We start from the raw sequence: 17,038 nt of genomic DNA on the forward strand, positions 1-17,038 counted from the left end.
GGACACTGGATTTCACTACACACACTGTAACCTATATCCTGTACAATTTTTAGGAAGTTTCTTTTCTATTATCTGTTTATTTTATTCATTGTCAGCTGTTTTTTAGTTTTCTGGCCAGCGTGTACTGAATTTCACTTTTGGCCAAAAAATTTCTTTTGGGAGCATCACAGTTTTCATTTGTGGAAGTCTAACTTTCACATGCATGTATATGTTTGGAAAACATACACATTAATGGCACGTAACATGTCAGAGCTCATGGTCACTCATGGTTTGTTTGCTCCTTTTAACGCTCAAATGCTCAGAGCTGAAGCAGAGCCTCGAACTCGAGCCACACTTACAGCGCCTGCTTTGCAGAGTTTCAGCTTTAAGTTTTTTTTTTTTTGAGGCTGTCTTTGAGGGGGACTGGCTAAAAGACAAATGATACCTTCCTCGCTTACTACTCCATTGAACCATTTTTCTTTCTCTCTTGCAGCAAAATCACAACTGCCCAGCAAAAACAACATGCTGTGAAAGACATTAAAATAACACTAAGAATGAAAAATACTTTTTCTGATGACGTTTTTCCCATGCAGCGGCAGGCCAGTGTGAGTCACTCACAGAACAACTCACTGCTGCATGTGTAAGTGAAGTAAAGCCATTGCTGGAGTTTCAGATCACAGATCACAACGCAGAACACTCATTCATATAAAAGGGAAAGAAAAGCACTGAATTCTACTTAACTAACCAAGAAGCAAACTTCAGACAGTAAACATATGTATGCATTTGTCAAATATCAACATGTCATTAGGATCGAAACTGAAATGATTATTTGTAATTCCCACTACATTTGTAAAGAAATTTTGAAGAAACCTACAGTACACTGTGAAACAGCCACAAAATTATTTACCACCATTTATCTTGGCAGTAACTGTGTTTTTGCCAGTGAAACAACATTAGAATAAACACAAACATAAATACGGTAAAAACTGCGAATGTGTTGTTTTCAGTAAAGTTAATTAATTAATATGTTGGTTAGAAGAATACAGAGGAACACTGTTTTGGTTCCTGACTTCTTGCTACACTCTAGCTGGATATGTTTAATTCCATCAGCAGCACATTTCATTTAACTTAATAATGCACTGATTAGCCAAGCCAGGTATTTGATGGTACTGTAAACTGAAAGATAAATACTGGGCTTCCTTGAAGAGTAGTTTGGAAATGGATTATCTAACATACTCACACAGATCAAATCACAATGTACTGTAAATCAGTTTATTTGTATTTATTCTTGTTGGTGTTTTTTTAAACAATTAAATGCTTTCTGCCCAGATAAATGATTTTAGACGTTGCTTTCTCAGATGCAGACTTTAACACAGTACTGTATATGAAAGTCAGACTTATTGTAATCAGACTAGCATTTTTCAGTCTGGCTTTATACGTGTTGTAAACAGTTCTAAATCATGATAAAAAAAAACTCCACATACCGTCTCGGTCAGCCATGCTGTCGAAGAAGAGCCAGGCAGAGTCGGCGGCGCCGTATTTGACGAAGGCGACGTAGTGGCTGGTCTCGATGCAGAGCACAGCGAACAGTTCCATCTGCTGGTGGGGGAAGGAACCCTGTCGCCAGACCCCCTCCTGCAGCTCTTTAGGCACTGATAGCTTACCGTACCGATGGTTCTTGCGCCGCGGGTGCAGATGCACCTGCATTCAAACACAGACGTGGAAATTTAGGAATAAATATACAAAATGTGTTCCTAAACTCGTACATCAAAATCACAGATATTATGCATTATTTGTCAGCAATCATATTCATAGCACACAGTAATATACAGTATACAGTATAGTAGTGCAGCCACTGTTCCAAGAAAACTATGCTAATTCGTTAAGCTTGAGAATATTTGTAAAAGTAGTTTAAACCTTGTTACAGCCTTAGCTGACTCTACTATCTGTCATATACCAAAAAGATCTGAGCACCTTTAGCTTTTGTGAATTCAGGCTTAAAGCAGCAGCACCGGCTACTCACATATTTTTCTTTGTTCAGTTTTTGTATTCCGGTTTTGTATTTTGTAAGAAATGGTATCTTGACTGCTCCGTCAAAAAGTAAACAGAACACAATGTTTCTTCTGCAGACTGAGGTAGGCTGAGTCAGGCTGTAGCTTTATTCTTTTAGCCTTTTAAGGCCGATCCAAAAACGCGGCTGTTTCTGGCGTGTAATCGGCTCTCCTCTGTTAATAACATGAAGTCTCAACGCTGCTAATGTATTTATTCGAGTTGTAAAAAAACATGATCTAACAAAGCAGAAAATTGATAGATTTTTACTTTGTTTGTTTCACAAACTACATTGCGCATCAAACGTGTTTTACCATTAACCTGATAAATATAAACAAGCGCCAAATGAACTGAACTGTGCTCTGAATGAGTATTTAACTTGCCCAAACGTGAACATTTAAGTGCCATAAGTCCTCTGGATGCAGATTTAAACAAGTCTACTTAAACAATAATAGGCCATCGCGAAATTCTCCAAATGAATCGCCGGCAGGACGCTCAGTTCGATATGGTTAAAACATCTCCGAAAATACAGATGAGAGAAGAAGACTATGCAGAGTAAGAGACGTTACATTTCATTAGAGAGGTGAAATTGAACAGAACTCAAGAACTGTAGAACTATCACTTAGAAAACTGTACAAAAGTCTCCATCTAGTGTTTAGCTGAGGTACTGCATACTGCACAAAATGAAAAGTGCTGCAACAGCATGAGTGTGTATTGGGATGGGGGGTGGGGGTTGGGTGTTCGTGTGTTTTACCTGCGTATTGCACTTTTCACAGAACTGCTTAATCTTCCCAGCTGTGATGTCAGCATCTTCATAACACTCCCTGCACTCATAAAGAGCTAAACCCCCACAGATACGACACTCTCTGGGTGCTGCAAACACACACATAGATTTTGATTGTTCAGAAGACTGAAAACTGACTTATAACTGTTGTTTTATTGATATTGATGTGCAACTGGAATTGGTCAAAACTGGAATCTGCAAATTTTTGTTCCAAACGTGAAATCGGAAATCGGCCAGTTTACTAGGTAACACTTAATTTGAAGGCTACATACATAAAAGGTATTTATAAAGCAATACTTGAGTATTTATGAGCCACTTATGCAAGTATTCACAAGGTGCCATAAGCTATAGTACCTGACATATTGACATAGGTGTTCTGTACTTGTTTATTAGCATTGTCAACATTACATATAGAACCCAGAACACACGTGTAGGTCCACTGGTCACTTTGGATTATAAATAAAATGGCTATATTTGCATTAAAAACATCAGGACCCCTGGTTACAATCACCACCACTGTAAAGAAGTCCAATTTTTCTACAATGAGCCACTTCATATCAGAACACTCAAGATGACTTGGTTTATATCTCATGGATTGAATTATGCATAAATTCAGAAAAATTGGTGGAATTCACCTTCAAGGGCATACTGTTTACACAGTGTTAGACTGATGTCCTCTACAAAGCAAATCTAGCTATGCAAGGCCCAGTGTAGATTTGGCAATAGCCAAAGAAGCCTTGCCTTTTTGCCACAAAAAAGTGATTGATTACTTAAAATTAATCATTACGCAAGAACAATGGCAAAAGGACAATAAGTGGTTATGCTACACCACATATGGATATAATCATCATTTAGTTACAGTCCTTTAATTAGGGTGCAAAAGCACAGCTAAATGAGTTTTAGTCAGTGACTCACTGTCTTCCAGAAGATCTGTGATGTCCAGCTCCAGGGATGGAAAAATCTTATTAAACATTTTAAAATCCTTCCCAAACCGAGGCATCTGAATGATCAGACAGGACGGAGCCTGGACCATGAGGAGGAGAGAGGAGGAAAGGAATGTTTACATGTCTGTAGAACAATAAGTCTTAGAGCCCTGACACATCAAGCCGAATGTTGGCCGTCGCACGCCGTCAGACAGCTTCGGGGCACATTTCTGAATGAATTATATTTGAATATTGTGTTCTCAACGAGAATAAATGTAATAGTTATGACGCACTAAAGCACTGCAGGTGGTCTGGTAACACACTAATATAGGCATAAGCATAGGATCCTCATCATGGATTTCTAAAGGCCCATATCATGGAAACATTTTCCCTTTTTATTTTTTTAAATAAAAGGCAGGGTTCAAAAATGATCTCCCCAGTCCATGCAGTCCATACATAAACCAAGCTGCAACAGCTCGTTTTGAATTCATCATTTCTGTGATGTCACAAAAAAAAAACTTTTTGACTGACGTACAGTACAGGGCAGCTAGTTCGAACAGAGGTAATTTACATATCATTCTTCAAGGCATAATAAAAAATAAATTAAAAACGGTTTAATTCTGAGGGATAGAGAAAGACTGGAAAATGGTTGTGTTTGAGTGCAACTATCACAGGAGACTAGAAGTGATGGTGAGCTGACATAAGGCAATCATCAGTCGGCTTAAGTTGGCACGAGTTCTTCTTCATAAGCTCGATGTGTCTGGACACTTAGTTCTCCTCTACACTGTGTGTATATATGTGCTCACCTCAGCAAATTTGAGGTCACTGTTGATGAAGGACCACTCCAGCAATTGCTGGCTAGTAGGCACAAGCACTTTGTCCTTTTTATCCATGAAGATTTGGTAGAAGTAACAGTCCTGAACCTTCTGTCCTGCAGAGCTGTCAAATGCAAAAATGTTATAAGAACACTTAACACAAACCTACACAGCCTTTCATGATAGCTAGTAGAACTTAAACCTAAACCTACAGTGGATCAGACAGAGCAGTGCTACTGGGGTTTTAAACACCTCAGTGTCACTGCTGGACTGAGAATAGTCCACCAACCAAAAACAACCAGCCCACAGTGTCCTGTGGGCAGCATCCTATTACCACTGATGAAGGACTAGAGGATGACCAACACAAACTGTGCAGCAACACATAAGCTACTGTCTCTGACTTTACATCTACAAGGTGGACAACCAAGATAGGTGTGTCTAATAGAGTGGACATTAAGTTGCCACAGCATTTAAAAACTCCAGCTACACTGCCGTGTCTGAGCCACTCGTACCAGCGTAACACACACTAACATGCCACCTACTGTAACTACAGTCCTGAGAATAATCCACCACCCAAATAATACTTGCAACGTGCTGGTCATGGATGCGTTTCATGTATGTTAAAATTGAGAGAAGAGAAAAAAAAAAAGAAACAAAACACACACACCGTAATTTGAGCAGTGGATCGACCCTCAGAATGTGGTGAAAAAGAATGTTGAGGAATTCTTCAGGATCTGTATGGAGACAAAAGACAGGTAGTAAGACTGTTCCATACAAACAGCAAAATAAAGTCAACCTGAACTAAAAATTGGCCTCTTTTAATGTACATGGTCATATTAAGTGATTAAGCATGATTGTTCATATAATTCACAAAACTGTTGTTTTGTTGGAATCTTTCATCAAAATATAATGACTTTTCTCAACCCCCAAAAATGAAAAAAAAAAACAAAAAAACTAATATCATGTTTCAGTCCCCACTTCCACCTTATTATTACTGAGCGAAAAGTGATAAGCTACCTCAAAGAGCCTACCTAACACTGAGGTTCACTCATAAACCCATCATGGTACAAAAGGAAAATGCAGTATGTTTTCTGATTCACTTTGAACCATCTACAACACTTGCCTGTCTCCTGAGTGGGCTGTCAGCAGGGGGCAGTATATTCACATAGTTTGAATCAGGTTCAGAGAATCTGTTGAATATTCTTCTAAAAAACCTTGACATGCGTCATTGCCATTTTTCAGATTTTTTTCCCATCAAAAGAGAGAAAAATACTGGCACCCATCCCAGCTATGTTTAAAGTCCTGATTTGCAAATGTATTGATGTAATAACGGATACCAATGAAGGGCATGATTTAAGATCTGGTAAGATAAGAACTTGCAAACTGAAAAGTGAAGCTTGGCAGCTCACTACAGTATGCCTCACCTTTTTCCTCAGAGGTGAAGCCTGATGCTGCCTCCACTTTTTCAAGAATTCTCCGCAACTTCATGATCTTAGTTGCACACACGTAGCCGTGTCTGTCACAGCCAAAAAGACACATACACAAAGACGTTAAGTGTTAAAAAGGTTAGAAAATGAGCATCAAATATACATACGTGTGTGAGTGTGCATTTTCATACATTTTCAGGACAGAATGTCCTGACTTTGTAGGAGTAAAACAGGGCTAACCCACAATGTTTGTGCAAATAAAATGGTCCCGAGTTTGTAAAATGCTTTTTACAAAAGCTACATGAGTCAAGTAAACCTATTCCTTTTTGGGTATTGAGGTTAAAGTTGGGTTTAGAAAACTCTTACTCCATAAGTAAATATAGGGTAACTTGGAGGAAGCTTCTCTTCTTTGTGAGATCAAAATTGACTGCTGCTCCAGTATATCTCTCCTTACATTGAGTAGCTGAATCATTCTCTACAGGCTAAACTAATGACGAGTATCATTTAGCTTTTCAGTAAATGGACACTGTTCTTAAGAGGAGGACATAATGTGTATATGATCGTGTGTAGGTGTGAGAGACTCACATGCGCAGTGGGTTGACTATCTCAGTGCGTAGCAGTTCCTGTGTCTCTAAGTAGTACTCTACATCAGTCTTAGATTTTGGCCTCAGTAATACTGTATCCAACACAGAGCTAAATGAGAAGAGACTGAGAAAGAAAGAAAATAGAAACCGAGGTAAGCAAGTGCTGCATACTGTTGGTTACAGGTAAAGAATGGGTGTTGATTCCTGTTAAATATAACATCCAACAGACTTTCAAATGCATTAAAGTCTTGATTCCTTCTTAGGCTATTTTTTTAAGCATGTCAAACTGTGGGCATGTGTGTACCAGAACAGTGTTGAGTCCAGGTAGCAGGAGTTGTAGTGGCCTTGAATGCCTTTCTTCTTCCCCACCATCACCTCCAACCCATCATTCTCCGTTCGAGGAGGAGTGTTTTCGTTCACTACCTCACTCAGGTAACCCCCAAACGCTACAGTAGACACACACACACACACACACACACACACACACACACACATTCATTAAACCAACTTACCACAGCTCTCTTCATCATTATTCATTCTTGTGAACATTCCTAATTAGACCGTAGCTCAGGAGAAAATTAAATTTGCACAGTTTTTCACAAGCCGTAAATGTGGAAAATCAGTCAAGATACGTTTGGGGCTTTGATGCAAGTGTGTACCCATTAAAGTCAGCAGGATACTTGCGACTGACTATTTAATACAATGAGTTATGCATTATTATGCTACAACATTTAGTTACAGGCATAGCAGCAGCACTTAAATACAGTGAGAGCACCTGTCTCATGTTTTTATCTCATATAACACAACACAGATCTGCCAAAATAAAAACAACAAATTGACCAATTGCCGACTTCAATTTAATAATTCCAATCTCGCAGATTCCTGTGCATCTATACTTTTCAGCCACAATGACATGTAGGTTTGAGTTTGTATGATGTGGGCCAGCTGCTAAACAGAATCCCTAATCAACGTGTCGTTTGTCCTGAGACCTCCCCCTGACTGTGACTGGTCCACTGCATGAAGCACGTTTTTAGCAGCACTGAGACCTACCCGAAGTTCTTTTTAAGTATACTTACAACAGTATCTTTGGCGGTAGTCTGATTTTGCTTAGTTCTTTCACAGTTTGAAGTATACTTCTAACCTTAGACATATGATCTGCACAATGCTAAACTGTGTACATAAGCGTACGTTACTTGTTAACATGCCTTGGCCACATTTCGGCTGAGGGGCTAATTATGTAAATCCGAATTTGTTACAAACCTGCAGAAATTCGTTTTTTTTCAGATGATGTGTTAATTTATTAATTTATTTTTACTTACAAAATTGTGAAAAACATGTAATTTCACTGGTGGTGTTCAAATTTTCGTAAATATATGCACCTATGAAAATTATATATTATATATATATTATATATTATATATAAAGTCAACTGTTCACCTAATCATTTTCAAATCTCTCCTCATGGCAATGCATGGGGTAGAAAGATGGATGCAATGGTGGGAGTGCGTATGTCTGTGTCTTTACCTATAGAATTGCAGCGCTCGATTGGGTTGGGCGAGTGATGTTGCGAGGGGAAGCGAGAATCAGGTCGGCAGCATTTCAGTTTGACGAACAGAGCTTTCTTCGGAGGACAGGTAAAGTAACGTGTGCCTTTAAATGTGCCATCAGTGCATCCTACACACTCTTCTTCCTACAAACACACCAGACGGAAGTAGGCAGTAGAATTATTTTCATAGACAGAGCTTGAGAAGAACATATGGCTACTCTACCTCTGACCAGTAGACGTGGTTCCTTTCATAGTAATCCACTAACTGTTGAAGAAATAATAATTAAAGTGAACCAACTGTTAAGTTCTAAAAGAGTAATTTTTTACGCCTTAAATGGCCAGGGCCCGTTGGCAGGGCCAAAGTTTTATTACACACATCTATAACCTAAGAATAGCTTTAGCAGTTTGTGTTGAAGTCCCTGTAGTTACTGAATAATAAACCTTAGTATGTGATAAGCCTGGGATTTTAAGAGGTTAAGCCTCTCTTTTCAGTTGTCTGGAAGGCTGTAATGACAAATTCGCTTCCCGACAGCAAGGAACAGCACAATGTTTAATCGTTTTTCTCTATATAGTCTTCTTCAATAACTCTTATAGACTGTCTACAGATTGCAATAACAACATTGCTTACTGCCGCACTGTGAGTGGGCAGGTTGCACCGCTGTATTCTGAATGAGTGGCCATATGTGAATTAGTTTATTCTTGTGTTATCACATGCAGGAGGACTTCAAATCAGGTTGTTTTTACAGTGTAGTTTCCCTATATTTACTGCATAGATATCTGAACATTATACTTTGAAGCTGGTTTATATAGTTAATCAAACTCATTTAAAAAGCACACTAAAAACTGTTTTTTAATTATATGAGCCCTTAAAATATAAATAAATAAATAAATAAATACATAAACCCTCACCAGCTCCAGCCCTGCAAGAGGCTCCAGTAGTCCAGGCGGCAGGCCGACCCAGCGTATCACCCCACAAAGAGGGGGATTCTCCTTCACCTCTACCAGTGACCCCACCTCTAACCCTGGCTGATCCTTTGGAGGAGACGATGGTCTAGGGGAAGGGGCTGTCACAGGAGGCGGGGCCTCCTGCTGCTCTCCCATCACCGATTGGACGGAGAGGGAGAGTGGACCGTGGCTCATGCTCCCATTAGGCCCACTCTTGCGATTCAGACTGAAAGGCAGCGAGTGGAACTTGTTGTCGCTGGACAGCGAGGTCACAGTGGACGGAGCTCTGGGAGGGGGTGAAGCCTGGTTGAAATCGGGGGGAGTTTCCGTCAGGGACTTGGCTGGGTCTTCACCGACTGACAGGAGAGACAGCAAAGAGTAAGCCAATTTAGTGCAAGCATTAAAATATTTTCAGTGCAAAGAGTGAGCAATGGACCAATGTGGAAAAGCACCCTGAAAGATTTATTGATTTTTTTTAAGTGGCCTTGTGAGATTCCGACTTCCTTAGAATTAGAACGGAGAGATTTAAATATAGAGACTGTAGGGCTGGCCCAAACAGAATCTTACAGGCTTCAAGTGTTTGTTGGCCTTCTGCTCACTGCCCTTCAGTCTAGATCACATTTCCGAATGAGAACTTGAATACTCAAAATCACCCTTAATAAAAATAATATTTATGCTTCATAATTACCTGTAATTCAGTCTGTAATAACAGTTCAAAAGATGCCAAGTAGGCAGCAATGATGCATAAATTGTCAGGCGGAAGCACATGTTTGCAGGTCCCTCATTCAAATATAGCTTTTTATGAGTGATGTTGAGGCTGAGGGTGTAACAAATTAGAATGATCATTTTATTCATTACACTACAATTTTAGTTTGTTTTAGTTATTTTGCAATTATTTGCATGTTATTGTTTTATTTGGCTAGTTTGTAGTTCTTGTAAATCACAGAAAGCAGCAGTGAGGGTGAAACACAGGCCGAGTTCAGCTTGTGTATAGCCGAACTACAAAGAGTGGAGGGTTGGGTTGAAGGACCGCTGCAACTGTGACCATTTCCACGTTGCAGATGTACCCCCACCCCAGGCTCCTCTGCCTGGAAATGACCACAACAGCAGCAGCACTGGAGTTCCCCTACTTCAACACGGCCAAAACTCACTGCAAAAAATGAGTTTGAGGTTGTCAGTTCCTCAGTTTTAGCATCATCCTCACTGTAGACTAACGGTACTCAGATAAGTATTGCTATATTTACATATTTGAGATGATTTATCAAATTGCGCCTCTTTTGTATACCAAACTCTTATTGTAATTTTTTTCACTGAGAATTTAAAGTGGTCCCACACACAGAAATTGTTGCAGTTCTGAGGTGAGATGATTTGAAAGCTTGGTATGGATTTAACTGTATTCAATTAAACAAGCTATAATTATTCATTTTTGTACATTCTTAATCTAGGGGTCACGCTAGCCAGACACGAACATATAAGACTACTCTTAAGCTGCCTAACAGTATGTAAATAAGCCTTGAAAGTATTGAGTAAAACATTAAATCAACATCATCATTGTAATACTTTAGTTACATATGGGAAAATCCAGTTAAATTCTCACAGTATTAGTTTTTAAAATCCTAAATGATCTCATTACTTCAGTGCTTGGAGAGTTTGTATGTAAAGTCACATTCTTTTCTCTTTGATGTTTCTTCTTGTGAAATATAATTGTAACCGTGTTATTTTGAAAATATGATTGTCAAATTTTTATTTCAGAATGATGTAGACTAATGTCCCTGTTAAACAAATAAAGTAAACAAAGAAAGTAATATTTTCTGCCCATCTACGATAACTGCTATTTTGAACAGGCCTTTGCTGATGAAATATCTTGTAAAATTTTGTGGTTTATAGCTTCTGAATACTAAATATAGAATCGAATACCAATGTAATGAACAAGTATTTGAATATTCAAATTAGTCAGGCCAGGCCTATAGAATACTTAAAGAACCTTTCCACATTGGTGTAATTGCTAAATTAATCATGTGAAAGAAATAGTTTGGCAAAAAAATCTAATTTACCCCAAATGTAGTCAATCAGCCAAGTAAAGGTTGGTGTTTGAAGTTTGCTTCCTTAGTTTTGCACTGAAGCCAGGAAGCTAACATCACCAACAAATAATGGACATTTGTCCAAAACATTTACAAATATTTTTTTCTGCACTGTTGTCTATTTGACAAGTAATCTGTGCAGTGCTAATCTGAAGTATAAGCTTTTATTACTTGTTAACTACTACATTCGTAGCACCAGCAAAACAAAAAAGGAAATGTCGTGCCTGATCATTGTATAATTGGGGTAAATAAGAAATTGTTTAAATTCCATCTTTTTGCAAACTATTCCATTACATCTTTCAGAGCAGTACACATTGTAAAGGACAGCTGAAACATGGGGAATGGTAAATATGAGAAAATAGTGGGAAGGAAGAAGCTGGCACAAAAAAAGAAGATGAAGCATGTGAACCCACAGACATCACTATGCAACAGCAGAGCAGCGACTTATTTAACATGCAACCCATGACAATGCCATCACCCTTCCTGACTGTGACCACATTAACCCCTCCACCAGCACCACAGCACACCTCTAAATGTTTCTCCATGCAGGTAAAGGATGCAGCACAAAGTGAGGATGACAATCGGGAACATTCACTGATGTCATTGAGATGGACAAACCCACTGTGACGCAAAGCTGAGACCACTGAAAGGCGTAATATGCGTGCACGCACACATATACAAAAATTCGGGGTGGAATCAATCATCATTTGCAAAAGGCTTTCACCAGAACATACAAGTGCTTTGTTCATTCAAAGCAGACACTGAATTACAATAGTTCAGTGCTAGCAAGCAAAGCTAAAGTCTGACTGAAGCAGGAACTTTTTTTTTTTTTTTTAACCATGGCAACACTGCCGAGAATTCATTGTAAAATATATTTATAATAATGTCTGAATATTTAAATAATATGAACATCATAACATTTTGTCTGGTAACAACAATGTGATCCATAAAAGCCCTCTGCTTACAGATCGATACCAAAATTCACTGTGGCTTATTTCAGATACAGGTGAAGTAAGACTCTTAGCAGCAAGTTCCAATAGTAAACAAATAATCTCTCACTAATAAACTAAATACTCATGAAACAAAATGGTACAAATACACTATATGTCCAAAAGTACCCAGACACCTCTTCTGAATTTATCTACTTCAAGGTGCACCCACTACTGACAGAGGCATTCAATTGCCCAAACATTTGTATAGAATTGTAGCTTGTATGATCTCCATAGTATTATCACACTTATATAAAATTGTAGCTTGTATAATCTCCATAGAGAAGCACTAAAATTCTGGAGCAGCCGCACATGAGCAAGGTCACCATGTCCAATGTCCAGCATTGGGCTGTGGAACAATGGTACTGCATCCTCTGGAGTGAATATCTTTTGGGTGAGTTGGAGTGGCATTTGTGATCCAGAACTGATCATCCAATATCAGTATCTGACCTCACTAATGCTCCTGTGACCAAACGCAATCAAATCCTCAAAGCAATGTTCCAACACAGAAGAGTAGAGGCTGTTACTGCAGCAAAGGGGGGACAAATTCCCTATTAATACAGTTGATTGCAAAAGTAATGCTGGATGCAGAGGTGTCTACAAACTTTTGGACATATAGAGCATGTATATTAGGGGTGTAACAATTCACAAACTTCTTAAATCAGTTTAAAATGACACAGTGGCTTCGTAAAACGTGCCTGAAAATATTAGTTTGGTAAAGTTTCTATTTCAAGTTTATAAGAGCATTTAACTTTATAAAAGTACAATATTTCAGACTTTAGAATGGACCAGTCAAGTTTTGTCTGCTCTATGCAGCCTGGTTTCTTAGCAGCATAGAAACACTAAACAAAAGCTGTGCCACAAGCTAACATGCTAGACCCAAACTAACATGCTAGCCATGAGCTAACACGCTGGCCACAATACAACACAATGCAATACATTATGATACAATATGATGCATTTTATCGTAACACTTCTACTGTATACACATAGTAAAGAATTTTTAATATTTAATATTTAGACACAATAGATCTCTTTTCAAGTTATTTTGTCAGATGGCTGGCACAAATTTTGACCTTGGAATCAAACCTGAACCTGAAAATTCATGTATCGTTACACCCCTAACACAGACATGGACACAAATTAAATTTGTGCTTGGATGTGGAGCACCTTCTAGATAGGACCTTGCTGATAAGATCCACTAATCAGTTTACACGTTAAGCATTCTGCTGATCATTCACATTTCTCTGCCATTGATTACCTTCATCTATGTACCATGTGCTTTTGGATTTGGACTGGGCCGGATGATCGACAGAGCTGCCATTTAGCGTATAATAAAACTCAGACTTGCTTCTGCTGGCAGCCTGTAGACCTAACCCTGAATAACACATTGAAAACCATGGGTAAGTGTGTGTGTGGCCGTGTATGTGTTTCCAAATTAAAGAGATATATTTGGAAAGTACAGTTCAGATGCTTTGTACATACTTAACTTACCATTGACTTACTTCACCTTCACGTTTACTAACACTAACCTGGCTCTAACCTTAACCTCAACCCATAACCTAAGACTAACCCTCACCCTGATCCAAATTCTAACCCTAACACTGCTGAGCATCAACTGAGCTCCACCAGATAGTTTGCTAAAAATCTGAACATCTGTACATAATTTATAGCTTTTAGTTTACTATCCAAATAAAACCAAATTTCCCCTTACGAGACATCTGTTTTTGGCTTCTTTAGTTTTGCATATAGCTACAAGGCTAATGTAGCAAACAAGTAATGGAATACACACCACCAACTGAACGCTTAAATCCTCACACACTTGTCTCACGTAATCTCAAAAAGACTTGCTCAAGATGTTTCTAAAGCTGTATGATACTGTCTTCTAAAAACATGGACAGAAGCATGACACATAACTAAAAACAGTACTGGCAGTCATCATGGAGCCTGGATTGTTTTGCTAATTTGTGAAAAGTACGCTGGTGGTGTCAGAAACCACATAAGTCTATTTCTTTCACATTGTGCAAGCTCGGCATGCAATTTGCATAATGCTAATTAGTGGTTTTAAGCCTCCTACTTACTTGTTGACTACATTAGTGTTGTAGCTCCAGTGCAAAACTAAAGAAGCGAACTTCTTTAGTCAACAACAATGTCATGGCTGATTACATCCAAAACTACATCCGGAGTAAAGAGAAATTTATGTAAATGTGGTAACACTTTATGTCAGAGTGCAGCCTCCACTCTTTGAACAGGTTTATCTTGTCCTCTCACTGCGCACATATGATTTTATTTCAAATTGACATAACTGAGAAGTTGCATTGTCAAAGTTAATTAAAATAGAATATGGATATTATTAACTGCAAAACTGAGGCAAACAAGAAACAGCCAATCATACAGTTTGAACTACACAGGCTGGATTATTCAAGACGAGTACTCGACATAAATGTCAGCAAGTGAACTGGATTTCACTGCTTTAGCTTTCTACCATAGTGTGCAAGCCAGTTTGTTGAACACAGTTTCAGGATACAGATGTCAAAACCAGTAAACAGATAATAAAAGCATGTGTCATAGACAACTGTAACAATACTGTTTAAAGGATTTCAACAAGAGATTTCAGAACATAACATTTCTTACATTATTTTCTTAAAAGAATGACAAATAGAAAAAGGAAGAGACAGAAAGAGAGAGAGAGAGAGAGAGAGAGAGAGAGACTGCTGCTTTGGAGACATGCTGTGCACAGGTAGCTCATTATATCCACATCAGCTCATGCTTGCTCAGGAGAAAAAAGAAGTTTCAGCAAAACCTGACAAGAAGAAAGCCCCAAAATAACCCACCCCCACAGAGCAAAAGAACATCCAGATGACATTCCTGACAATGCCAAAGTTAGGTATATTCTGAGGATGAAGAGATTTCTCAACGAACTTTTATCATACATATTAATATATTATAGTTTCTAAAGAACTTTGACAGAAAACTAACATCAAATAAATGAACTGATAAATTTATACTTACTTGGTATCACCGGTACATTTAGATTACGTCACAATTCGCATTTATTTTAAAGGTATAGTTCAACCTAATAGCATTAATAGGGCTTATAACAAATGCTAATTTTGTCTTTGAGGATCATTTTTTATCACTGTTAGCAACATTAGTACAGTTTGGATGATCGATTTAACTAGCATGCATAAAAACAGCATATTTGAGATGACACTGGAGCAAAGAGAAAGACTACACAAATACTTTCTGCAGACAAACTGAAGAATCCTGTAGACAGACTGGTTTAGGATGTAAAGGTCGCCCTGGCAGTGTGTGCTGACTAGATGTACTTACTTTCTCTTGGTATGATCCACTTCTCGCATAGCTTTCAGTTTAAACAAAGCTGCTTCTGGGAGGCAACTGTGTTCAACTTAAAACTAATGTCATTTTTTAGATTTTGTAATAAAATGATGACTAAATAAATGTTGCACTCAACACAGATCTGTAGATTAGAATGGTATAGAGGTAACGTGTAATGTGGACTCAAATCAGGTCCTATCTAGTACCTTTGTTCTTTGGTTTGCCCTGGCTGCCAGACTTATCAGCACTTCCTCTCGAAGTAAAGCTGGGTTTGGACAGCCTTGGGTCCTGCAGGGAGTACTCTGTAAAATAAAGACACATACAAACGCATGGATACAATTTAGTAACTCATTCTAGCATCCGAAACAGGTCAGATCGGTGTCAAATTCAGTGAAATCACTGAAGATCTCCAAAATGACCATATCAGACTTTATAATGTCAAAAAATGCGAGGAAGTACGACATGACATATCTACTTAGCCTATGAGAACATTAGCAATGTCAGCAAGTGCCTTTAACAACACAACCAGCAAGCAAAGTGACACTAAAGTAAACCATTTATTAAGCTCTGGTGGAGAGGGCCCTCGTCCATTTCTCAGTCATTTAGCAAACCTTGATGACAGCAATGTACAGGATGGTACATATGCCAGTGACATTTTATCTTCAAGCAGAATATATTTTAAATCGCAAATGTGAGCAAAATCTTTGTACTGCACGCCCCCTTGTGTTCAGTTTTATCTGCCCTCTTTTTCAATGGTTTATTCTGTCAAAAGTGATACATGACGACTGGAGCTTTTCCACCTATTTAAATATTACATAGAGGTGGTTTTGTGGAAATATGCTGTTGTACCCACTGATATAGGATAATAAACGATCAAGTGTGATGTTTCAGCTTTGCTGTTAAAGTAAAACCAACGAGAGCTCCCCCTTCTGGATGTTTACAGACATGAGCAATCAACTTCCTAAAGCATTCTTCAAACTATGATAATCAAATGCAAATTTATTTATTTGTCTTTATGCATAGAAAACCATGTAAATTAGTCTTTGGCCCAGTATTAACTGTAAAGTATTCAGTCACACATGAATTCTTCTGACATAAACTAACGGACTATAAATTGATTTCTAGTCCATTTCAATTCTTGAAAACAAACGTATAGAGAATGTAAAACTTGGTGTATCCACATGTATAGCATATAAACTGTATTTTTTAAAAATAATTCTGCTAGAATACCTAAAATAAAATAAAAATACCTTGTGCTAGAAAGGTACTGTAATACAAGTAATAAATACATAAGTTTGAAATATCTGATCAGAGTGGAGATACAGGTCCACAGAACCAAAGCTGCCCAAAACACAACTTTATAAACCAAACATCTAGCATTAATAGTTCTAAAGGAATGTTCTATCAATATCAGCTTTTTCCAAAGCTTTATTTTAAAGCATATATGATGGAGCCTGTAAACAGCATTTATATCTCAGAAACTAATGATGATGCAAGCCAGGAATTCTGCATGCTCTCTCTTAGGCAGAATCACATTATTTTTTGAAAGTATTAAGCAAATATGAGGTTAATTTCTG

General features: G+C 38.2%; 1 protein-coding gene across 2 annotated transcripts in view; it reads right to left on the reverse strand.

The window, feature by feature from the left end:
- The window catches only part of cylda (cylindromatosis (turban tumor syndrome), a), a 40,559-nt gene that overhangs the window by 4,575 nt on the left and 18,946 nt on the right, over window positions 1-17,038 (reverse strand). The window contains exons 5-16 of one of the 2 annotated variants that reach the window (XM_036584061.1): window positions 15,668-15,763; window positions 13,384-13,500; window positions 9,017-9,408; window positions 8,086-8,251; window positions 6,866-7,007; window positions 6,563-6,685; window positions 5,975-6,066; window positions 5,218-5,284; window positions 4,542-4,674; window positions 3,728-3,836; window positions 2,783-2,901; window positions 1,464-1,680 (exon numbers count right to left, since the gene is read on the reverse strand). In XM_036584061.1, the coding sequence (XP_036439954.1) occupies window positions 1,464-1,680; window positions 2,783-2,901; window positions 3,728-3,836; window positions 4,542-4,674; window positions 5,218-5,284; window positions 5,975-6,066; window positions 6,563-6,685; window positions 6,866-7,007; window positions 8,086-8,251; window positions 9,017-9,408; window positions 13,384-13,500; window positions 15,668-15,763 (1,773 nt within the window). The remainder of the gene's footprint in view (window positions 1-1,463; window positions 1,681-2,782; window positions 2,902-3,727; window positions 3,837-4,541; window positions 4,675-5,217; window positions 5,285-5,974; window positions 6,067-6,562; window positions 6,686-6,865; window positions 7,008-8,085; window positions 8,252-9,016; window positions 9,409-13,383; window positions 13,501-15,667; window positions 15,764-17,038) is intronic. The other variant, XM_036584062.1, reaches the window with a different exon arrangement.

The sequence above is a fragment of the Colossoma macropomum genome, unplaced genomic scaffold, assembly GCF_904425465.1.
Source record: "Colossoma macropomum unplaced genomic scaffold, Colossoma_macropomum, whole genome shotgun sequence".
Taxonomy (NCBI): domain Eukaryota; kingdom Metazoa; phylum Chordata; class Actinopteri; order Characiformes; family Serrasalmidae; genus Colossoma; species Colossoma macropomum.